Below are 10591 nucleotides of genomic sequence, written 5' to 3'. Positions count from 1 at the left end.
GTCAGGAGCAGGGGCCTTGCACACCCACTGAGGATCTTCAGATGGGACCCCGTCAGGAGCAGGGGCCTTGCACACCCACTGATGGTCTTCGGATGTAGATTTACTAGGTGGCATATGCCATGGGCTGGCCTACAAGTTCCAACACCTATGCATGTTCCCAACTCCGGATCCTGTTAATAACTGGTTAAAAATGGTTCCATAGGCCAGGCAGTGGTGGCCCATGCTGTTAGTCCCAGCACTCAGAGGCAGAGGCAGGTAGATCTGAATTCGAGGCCAGCCTGGTCTACAGGGAAAATTCCAGGACAGCCAGGGCTACACAGAGGAATCCTGTCTTGAAAAATCAAAACAAGCAAAGAAAAGAAAAAAAAAGCTTGTAATAAATTGTATGGTCATATTGGTGTCCATTTCTGCCGGGACCCCTCAGGTAACTGTTGATGGACAGGTACCACCATACCAGCCTCACAGAAGCCGCTCACAGTNAATAAACAAAACAAACAAACAAAAGCAACAACAAAAGAACCTCCCCAAACCACCAGTCCGTTGTGCTGGTCAGGGTCCTGNAGAGCTAAGGTACAGTGGGGCCGCCTTGCCCTGGGCAGGAGACACAGGCTGTTCTGTCGGCGAGCACTCTGTCCAGGGCCCGGATCACGATGTCAGGCATGTGGTCAGTGAGCATCTTTGGGCCTATCAGGATCTTACTGAACTCTGCTTCCTGTGCCCACCTCGCTCTGTAGTGAGCAGCAGAACAGCAGCCAAACCTTGAACACAGAGAACGTCCGTTAGCGAGGCGAGGCTGCACGCGGGGCGGGCCTGAGTCACCTTCAGTGCGTGGGCGGGACTCCCGTGTCACCATACTCACCTCCCTGGACCACCCTCCTCTTCCAGGTGGATGATCCTGCCAGGCGGGTACAGAGTCGGGTACTTGGGGGAGTCCAGAGGGGAGTCGCTGGAGCAGTAGCCTGGGGAGTATCGCGTTAGAAGAGTCTGCTCCCCAAGAAGAGGCTGAGTCAGGGCCCCCTGGTTACCCTCATCCAGTTCGGTTGGAAAGTTCTCAGGGCTGCCTCCAAACAGTCCGTACCAACAGCCATGCAGCAAGATCTTGTACTAAAAGGAGAGACCCAAGGACTAGGTTGGTCTTGTGCTCTTGTGCTGGGTGGCAGCTCAGCCTATTTTACCACCACCATAGAGCCACGATACTTGGAGCAATAGCCAAAACCCAAATCATATAAATCGTATGTGTGTGTATGAGTGTGTATGTGTGTGTGTGTATGTGTATATGTGTATGTGTGTATTGGTGCTAGAGATTGATCCCAGAGCTAAGACTATATATACTCTATCACTGAGCTAACCCAGGGGATCCCGGGAGATGGGTGCTACTTTCTAAAAAACTATTAACAAGAAAGCCTTGAATCCCATCCTCAGCACCATGTACAACCAGGTGTGGTGGTGCACACCTGTAATTCAGCACTTGGGAGGTAGAGGCAGAAGTTCATGGTCAACAGCTACACAGTTCAAGGCCAGCCCAGGATACCTGAGACGCTATCTCAAACAAAAACAAAAAAGCCAGTGGTGGCCTTTAATCCCAGTACTCAGGAGGCAGGGGCAGGTCCTGGACAGCCAGTGCTACACAGAGAAACCCTGTCTCAAAAACAGAAAACAAAAACAAAAAACAGAAACCTTAGGTGTCTGGTGAGCGGCAAATATTAAATTTTCTGGTTAGCTACAGCATTTTTTTAAAGGGCAAGAAAATAAAAGCGCCTACAGCCTGTGATTCAGGTGAAACACTGGCAGTGTTTTGAATACTGTCAAAACTCCCATGGATACAGATCTAGTCTTTAAGAATATTGGTTTTCAATCACATTTATTTTATGTGTTTCTGTGGTTGGCATGGCACATGTGTGTGGTGGGGGTGAAGGGTCAGAGGATAAATTGTGCGACCTGGCTGTTTCCTCCACCACCTGGTTCCAAGGACTGCCCTCAGACTGGGTTTGGTGCCACATGGCTAACTCACCAGACTGTCTCGCCAGGCTCCCCCCTCCCTTTCTAAAATGGCAACAAAACTGGGGACTCTTGCATGCTAGGCAACTGGTCTACCACTGAGCCCCAGCCCAGCCCCCTCCTTAGCTTCCCTTTCCTCTGCCCGGCAGGGCCTCACATTTTTGGCAGTCCTACCTCAGTCTCCCAGGTGCTGGGATTATAGGCCAACGCGAACTGTTGCCCCCTCGTGGCTATCAGCCTCTATTGGTTGATGTCCTGGCTTCTTTTCCTGTGGGTGTGGGTTTGAACCTCGAGCCTCTGGAATGCTAAGGAAGTGCTCTACCACAGAGTACACTCCCGGGCCTCTGCCGTTAAAGCTTGTAATTACTTTTTTTCTTTTTTAAAGTTAATTGTATGTGTGTGGAGATGAAGACTGGAGGGAGGTCCTCCCCAGACCCTGAGGACTGAACGCTGGTCGGACAGTCTGGCGAGCAAGCGCCCTAGAACCTCTCATAGTCTGTACGTGTCAGCCTCTGTCCAAGGCTGGGAGCACTGTCACCGAAAGTCTGGGAGGACGGTAGCAGCAGCCTGGGCAGCAGCATTTCCCAGCTCTCACTGCATCTCAGACGGAATCCCACAGAGGTCTGATCACAGGGCAGGAGACAGAGCAGGAAGTGTGCTGGCCGAAAGGTTGTGGCTGCGAGCCGCTGCGCCGCCGGCCCGCCCCGCCCCGCTCGGTGGGACCCCTCCTGCACACCTCCTCCGGTCTGAGCCATTGTTACCTTTGGCTTATTGCAGTTAGCGATCACTCGCAGGATCCTCCTCTTGAGGTCCTCCATGTTGGTCACACTTAACCTGTTTGGTAGAGAGCAGACTGAGCTCAGCACTCGGGGGCTGACGAGAGCCCCGACCCCTGGGCCAACCTCAAAGCACACCGACCTGGGGATCACATCCATTCCTAGGATAAGCGACACAACGAAGTCCTTGGAGTACTCGGAAAGGGATTTGCTGGGATTCAAACAAGAGACAAGTCAGTCGAGGTTCTGCTGCTTCAGAGGGACAATACAACAGCTGCCAGGGCAGAGTCAGAGCCGCAGGAGACAATCAAGAAGAGAACACACAGCTAAACCCTCAGATGATCTCTGGGACCCAGCAGGCCCAGATGGCACAACCTACCAAGGTGCCCTGGCAGTATCTAAGCAGGCAGAGGCAAGAGGCTAGCCATTCCAGTGTGTACCTGCAAGGCCAGGCTGGCCCCAGGTGGTGGCCCAGGCTGGCCCAGGCCTGTAATCCCAGCCACTCAGGAGCGTGAGGCACGAAGACCGGCTGGCCTATCAGGGCTAGACTGAATTCAAGGCCAGCCTGTGTTCCTATCTAGCATTTAAGCAGTAGAGGGAGAAGGATTGAGAACTGGGACCGACCAGCCTGGGCTACATAGTTAAGAAACTATCTAGAGAGCATTAAAAAGTAAACATGTAAGTAAAATATAAAGGTGACTAAGGAATGTAGACTTCTGGTGCAAAGGACTCTTTTGGCGAGAATAAGGACTTGGGGACTGTGTTGGCGCTGAATTAGAAAGCAGTTCTATAACACCAAAAGACAGCCCTCAAATCAAGCTTGTGATGCAGCTCCCAAGCTGACCAGGCTCCCAGTCGGGGCACACCTATAGCACCAGCACTCATGAAACTCAAGTGGGGAGTCAAGACTCTGAGGCTAGCCTGAGCTACATGATGAGAAGCAGGCCAGGTTGGACTACACTGTAAGAGCTGGTCTCACACCCAAACCAAACACACCCCACCCCGTTTCTGCATCTCTGTCTTCCTTGTGCTCAGCACGAGCAGAAACTTGTTTCTGACCTTTGCAGGTCACTCAGCTAAGCAGTGCAGAAGGACCTGAAACCCACTTCCCGTTTCTCAATCTCTGACGCCATTTATCCAGCACGTGGCTGTTACCGCTAACACTACAGAGAGACGGTCAAGTCTGGCTGAGTGTGGCCGGCAGGAAGCATACAAGGCTAAAACCATCCACTCTGAATCAGCTCTGATCCCCAGTGATCACTACCATTTTCTTTCTCTTTTAGGATTTACGTGTGTATGTATGTGTGAACATGTGTGTGTGTGGTTGGCCACAGAGGTCAGGCAAGTGTAAGACCCCCAAGAGTTTGGGTAGTTGAGAGATCTGAACTCAGGAGTTCTCTACCCAGAGCCATCTCTCCACCTCCTACCTTGCTTTCTGTGTACTACAAACCATGCAGTGGGACCCAGCATGGGTGAATGCGTGTGTACTGTGGACAGGAGCACAGCCACATTAACACTCAGACCCCCAGGGCTGGGAGTGTTGACAGTGTGCAGAAGTGTCAGCCACAGCTTCCTCCTCCTGGATGGCTCCTCCCCAAGCCCCCTCTGAGACACACTGCTCTGCTCTGAGAAGTATGTCATCAACCTGCCCTCATTCAGCTTAGATGATAACTGTGCCGAGTGTCAGGGCTGCTGCTGCTGCATCCTGCATCCCCATCAGGGCACATGGCCACTTGATCCCAGCCTTGTTGGACATGCTTCCATTGTTTCTCACTGCCCATTGCCCCGTCAGGTGAAAGCTCTGCAGGTCTTGGCAAGAAACATGTTCCCCGACAACAAAGGAAAAATAGCTGAGTTCAGGCTGTGACAAGCTCTTCTCAACAAATTACCTGGTTTCTTATAGAAATAAGGGAAAAGCTGGCTGCAGTGGTATGCACCCGCAGGCCCAGTGCTCCTACTGTGAGACAGTGCACCCGCAGGCCCACTGCTCCTACTGTGAGATGGTGCACCTGCAGGCCCAGTGCTCCTACTGTGAGATTGTGCACCCGCAGGCCCAGTGCTCCTACTATGAGACATGAGGCAGAGACCTGACAATCAGGACAAACAGGAAGCTTGCAGGCTGGCTAACCTGGACTATGACAGAAACAGGAGACCTTGCCTTAAAATAAGCTGGAAGGAGAGAACTGATTCCTGAAGGTTCTCTCCTGACTTCCAGATGCACGCCATGATATGCATACCTTCATGCATACAGTAGTAATCCTTTGAATGGAGTTATGAGGGAAAGAAACCATGAAGACAGTTACAAGGCAAATCTGCCATATCCAAGGTAAGGAATGGCACTTGGATCCTCGTGCAGACAACCCGGGAAATGTTAGGAATCGACTGGGAAAATGTCATCAGTTACTAGATATCCAGAAATTACTTAAGAATTTAAAATCTCTGTCTTGGAGCTGGGCGTGGTGGTGCACGCCTTTAATCCCAGCACCAGAGAGGCAGAGGCATGAGGACCTCTGAGCTTGAGGCCAGCCTGGTCTACAGACAGAGTCCTAGGACACCCAGGGGCTGTTACACAGAGAAACTCTTGTTTTGAAACAAAACAACAGCTACAAAATCTCTGTCATGAGGCTGGAGAGATGGCTCAGCACTTAAGAGCACTGGCTGCTCTTCCAGAGGTCCTGGGTTCAGTTCCCTGCAACCACATGGTGGCTCACAACCATCCGTAATGGGATCTGATGCCCTCTGATGCAGCTACAGGGTACTCACATACATACATGCAGTAAATAAATAAAATCTTAAAAAAAAAAAATTCCAGGGCCATTTGCTCACCTGTAAGACTGATCGGTTTTAAAAAAAAGAAAGTGATGTCTAATTGAGTAGCAGACAAAGTGACAAATCAGAGACAGATGTGACAGAGTAGGATATGCCTAACTCCTATAAGGAGGAAGAGGAAAGGGAAGCTACGTAAGAGAGCGGGACAGACAGAAGGAAAGAGGCAGTTTCACCTGGCGAGTTCTAAAGAGAACAAGCTAGACACAGGGGAATGGGAAGGAGCCAGAAGGTGGGACAGACTGTCAGTCAGAGGCTGAGAGTTCTCTCAGATTCAGTCAGTCAGCGCCAGCCAGAGCTCAGAAAGATCTAGAAAGGGTGAGCTTAGTCAGCAGCGAGTCTCAGAGGCTGAAAACATTCGAGGCCTAGCTTAGACTGTACGGAGGCCAGAAGCGTCCAGGATGAGCGAGGCCTAGGTCAGCAGACGGAGGCAGTGAACCTCCCAGACATCACTCGCTACAGGAGAACAAAGGGTACTTTTACAGATCTTCGATGCGTTTTCTGTGTTTTTCAAATGTTCTAATGAGCCAGGCATGGTCAGTGAGTTCCAGGACAGCCAAGACTATACTACCGTAAAACAAACAAACAAAAAAACAAAGATAAACAAACAAACAAAAAAAATCAATGTTCTAATGAATATGTAGTGTTTTGTTTTGATTTTTTTTTTTTTTTTTTGAGACAGGGTTGTTTCTCTGTATAGTCCTGGTTGTCCTGGAACTCACTTTGTAGACCAGGCTGGCCTCGAACTCCTGGCCTTGAATTCGCCTGCCTCTGCCTCCCAAGTGCTGGGATTAAGACCTTTTATTTATTTATTTAAAGATTTATTTATTTATATATGTGATTACACGTCACTTTTGCTGTCTTCAGACACCCCAGAAGAGGGTATCAGATCCCATTACAGATGGTTGTGAGCCACCACATGGCTGTTGGGAATTGAACTCAGGACCTCTGGAAGAACAGAGTCAACCACTGAGCCATCTCTCCAACCCCATCTTTTAGTTTTGAATCCTTAATTTGTTTGAGTCTTTTTTGTTGTTGTTATTATTTTTAGATTTATTTATTTTATATATATGAGTGCTCTATCTGCATATATATTAGCATGCCAGAAGAGGGCACCAGATTCCGTTACAGATGGTTGTGAGCCACCAAACGGTTGTTGGGAATTGAACTCCAGACCACTAGAAGAGCAGCCAGTGCTCTTAACCACTGAGCCATCTCTCCAGCCCATTTCTCTACATTTTAATTATTTTTAGATTTATTTATTTTTAGTCTTTTTGTTGCTGTTGTGGCACAAGTCTCTTTTATAATCAATGCAAAAGTTTACATAGCATGGTCCAGTCAACATGCCCAATCAGCTCGGAAAAAGGAGATTTTAAACTCATAGAGATAAGTAACGGTCCTGTTTGTTCGAGCCCATAGAATGCACGGCCTTGGTGAAGCCTACATATGTGATGGATGGGGTGACTGCCATGTGTCATTGAAGGACCATCCAGAAAAACAAATAGAGAGCTGTGATTGGGGGTGGGGTGGGGGGGTGAGGAGCAGGGGAGGGTCACAAAAGGGCTCAGCAGCGGAAAAACACTAGCTGCTTAGCTTTGATGATCCGAGTTCAATCCCTGGAACCCAGAGAGTGGAAGAGGAGAGCCACCTCCTCCAAATCATTCTCCACACATGACACACAGGGCACAAACACACCCACACATACATACACTCATCCGTGCTCAAAGAAAAGCCACTTAAACAAGGAAGGAAGGAAGGAAGGAAGGAAGGAAGGAAGGAAGGAAGGAAGGAAGGAAGGAGGGAGGAAAGAAGGGAGGGAGGGAGGGAGGAAGGAGAGAAGGAAGGGAGGGAGGAAGGAAGGGAGGAAGGAAAAGCTTGAGGCTGGAGAGAGACTCAGAGGGTGACAGTGTTTACTGCTCTCGCAGAGAACCCAGCATCCCTCACTCTGGGTGACTCAGAACCACCTGTGTGCTCCAGCTGCCCTCCTCTGGATTCCAAGGACCTCACACATATGTAGGACACACTCATGTAGATAATGTGTAACTCTTTTTTCTTTAAGTACTATTGAGAATTGAACCCAGGGCCTCACACACGGTAGACAAGGTTTTAGCCATTAAGCTACATCCCCAGTCCTAAAATAAATGTCTTAAAAAAAGAAAAAAAGCCACCTTGGGGGCTGAAGAGATGCCGCGACGGTTAAGAGCACTTGCCGCTCCTCCAAAGGAGCGGAGCTCGGTTCCCAGCATGCAGGCCGGGCAGCTCACAACTGCCTGCAACTCAAGCTCCAGGGGACCCAATGCCTCTGTCCTCTATAGGTGTGTACACACACATACACACACACACACACACACACACACAATTACAAAACTCTGTAAAAAAAAACAAAACCCAAAACTTAGAATTCTGTCATTTAGCCAGGATCACAATCCCAGCTACTAGGGAGGCTGAGGCAGGAGGATGAGTTCAATGTCTCCCTCAGCTCTGTATCAGGTTCCAGGCCCGCCTGGCTGTTTAGGAGATGAAATCTATTGGGCAGACATCTCCGAGGATTCACCTTCTGGCCTCCTGAGTACTTGTGTCACAGGCATCCCATCCCTATCGTGTCCAATTTAGTCTTTCTTCGGCTACGTAGTATTTCTTTTCCTTTTTGACGTCTACCCCACCCTAGCCCTATAATCCTCCTGCCTCAGCTTCTCTAGTGCTAGGATGACAGGCGTGCACTGGCTACCCTGGCTCCACGCCTGCTAGGTGAGCACTCTACTAACTGGACCACAACTCGGCATTACACATTGCCGTAAACATACGTCAAAAGAAGCTATAGTTACGCTATGTAAATGGACGATGAGTACTGCCTGACGTGTCCTGTGGGAGCCGGAAGCCTTACCTGAGCAGCCCCCTGGGTGGGGAGAAGGCGTAAGCACGGACTTGTGGGTAGGCCCCCCGGAGCATGATGGCTAACAGGGCCGCAGCACCGGCTCCCAGGCTGTGCCCCACCAGAACGAGCTGGTACTCCTAGGGGACAGAGGACAGAGGGAGTTGAGGCCCGGAAGAAGGGAGATAGAACAGAAAATAGAAAATGAACAATCGGGGCTGGAGAGATGGCTCAGAGGTTAAGAGCACCGGCTGTTCTTCTAGAGGTCCTGAGTTCAATTCCTAGCAACCTCATCATGGTGGCTCACAACCATCTGTAATGGAATCTGATGCCCTCTTCTGGTGTGTCTGAAGACAGCTACAGTGTACTCATATACATTAAATGAATGAATGAATAACTAATAAATAAATAAACAAATCTTAAAAAAAGAAAAAAGAAACTGAACAATCTCACCGGAGCGACGCTGAAGGCTTGGCTCAGAATCCCATCATTGACCAGTCTGCGGTGAATGTATCTGGCCGCTTGAGCAATTCCCTGGAGATATAGATAGGGTGGGGTCAGCATGGCTCAGAAGACAGGGTCTCTGCTTGCCGTTCTCTGATATATCTTGGCCTGTGCTGAAGAGGCTGGCTGCCATCAAGTGCTTGCTGTTATCTAAGTGAATAGCGGTGCCAGGCGGAGCTGTGTAGTTAGTTCTGTGTACTAGCCCATAGCACACCTGACTGAATTGTCTAAGGACTGAAGATTGAACCTGGGGCCCTTGTGCATCTGGGCAAGCAGCCTGGCAGACCCTTTAGAAAATGTCTTTATGGGGGGTGAGAAACAGACCAATGATTAAAAGTGTTTCTATCAGAGGACCAGGGTTCAGTTCCTAGCACCCACAACAGCCAACCTCCAGTCACCCTAAGTCCAGCTTCGAGGGCTCTGTTGTTCCACTTCTGGGCCTCCACGGGCATGCGTACACATACACACACACACACACACACACACATATAAATATGTCTTCTAAAAAGTTATTATTTTTTGAGATGGTCTCTAAATTGCCTAGTCTGGCTCTTACAATTTGGCACGTGACCCAGCCAGGCCTTGTACTTTTTGTGTATGTGTGCTGTGTGTGTAGATGTGTGGGTCCCTTGTCTGTGTGTGCATGTGAGGCTAGAGATCAACTCTGGGTAGCTTCCTCTACCCAATTCCACCTTCTATTTTGAGACGGGGTTTTCCACTGACCCCGGAACATGCTGCACTGGCTGGCTGGCCAGTGAGCCTCTGGGACCTGCCTGTCTCCACTCTCCACCTCCTCCTTCCCCCGGCCTGGAGTTGCATGCCCAGCTTCTCACATGGGTGCTGGGAAGCCAAACTCAGGTCCTCCTGCTTGCGTGGCAAACTCTCCACACGGAGCCATCCTCCCAGCCTGAGGCCTTTGGATCTTCCTGCCTCAGTCTCCCAAGTACTGTACCACCATGCCTAAATGATCTTTTTATAAAGATGTCAAAGCACACTGTTTAGGGACAGCCACATCAGGACAGTGGATAAAGGCTCCTGCTGCTAAGCCTGACAACATGAATTTTATTTTTGGAACCCAAATGATGGCGAGAACTGACTCCTTGTTATTCTCTGGCGTGCATGTTGTGGCAAACATGCACTGTCAACACAACACACACACACACACACACACACACACACACACACACACTTAAAATAGACAGTTTTGAGTTGTAAGAGGTAAGTCCACACTCAGAGTCGAAGATTACAGACCAAAGCAAGCCGAGGGAGCTGAGAGAGAAAGTCGTTTATTGGTGTTTTGAACTTTCAAACCACAGCTGAAAGATGAAGAGAATATTTTCAGAGTGGGGCACACTTACAGGTCATGTGGTAATGAAAGACCCCCAAACAGTGGTCTGGGGGGGTCGGGCTTTGTGGCTTATTCTTGTGTTGGAAAAGCAGGTACTGCAATGTATCCTTCACCACACGAGGTTGATGGGTATACATTAGAACCCAAAACAGCCGTTTCAAGAGGGTTCTGTTACAGTTTGCAGCAGTTCTCAACCTGTGGGCTCCCTCTAAGAGAACGCATATCAACTATCCTGCAATATCAGATATATAGATATACAGATATATT

The 10591-nt window shown here is 49.5% G+C and overlaps 1 protein-coding gene across 2 annotated transcripts in view; it reads right to left on the bottom strand.

Moving 5' to 3' along the window:
- Nucleotides 1–309: 309 nt before the first annotated feature.
- The window catches only part of Daglb (diacylglycerol lipase beta), a 39560-nt gene continuing 29278 nt past the window's right edge, over nt 310–10591 (bottom strand). Inside the window, exons 9-14 of one of the 2 annotated variants that reach the window (XM_029533648.1) lie at nt 8926–9006; nt 8485–8612; nt 2917–2985; nt 2760–2832; nt 860–1104; nt 310–758 (exon numbers count right to left, since the gene is read on the bottom strand). In XM_029533648.1, the coding sequence (XP_029389508.1) occupies nt 566–758; nt 860–1104; nt 2760–2832; nt 2917–2985; nt 8485–8612; nt 8926–9006 (789 nt within the window). In that variant the 3' untranslated portion in view covers nt 310–565. The remainder of the gene's footprint in view (nt 759–859; nt 1105–2759; nt 2833–2916; nt 2986–8484; nt 8613–8925; nt 9007–10591) is intronic. The other variant, XM_021186996.1, reaches the window with a different exon arrangement.

The sequence above is a fragment of the Mus pahari genome, chromosome 23 (assembly GCF_900095145.1).
Source record: "Mus pahari chromosome 23, PAHARI_EIJ_v1.1, whole genome shotgun sequence".
NCBI lineage: Eukaryota > Metazoa > Chordata > Mammalia > Rodentia > Muridae > Mus > Mus pahari.
The sequence above is the reverse complement of the archived record's forward strand: the minus strand, read 5'-3'. Positions and strand labels throughout refer to the sequence as shown.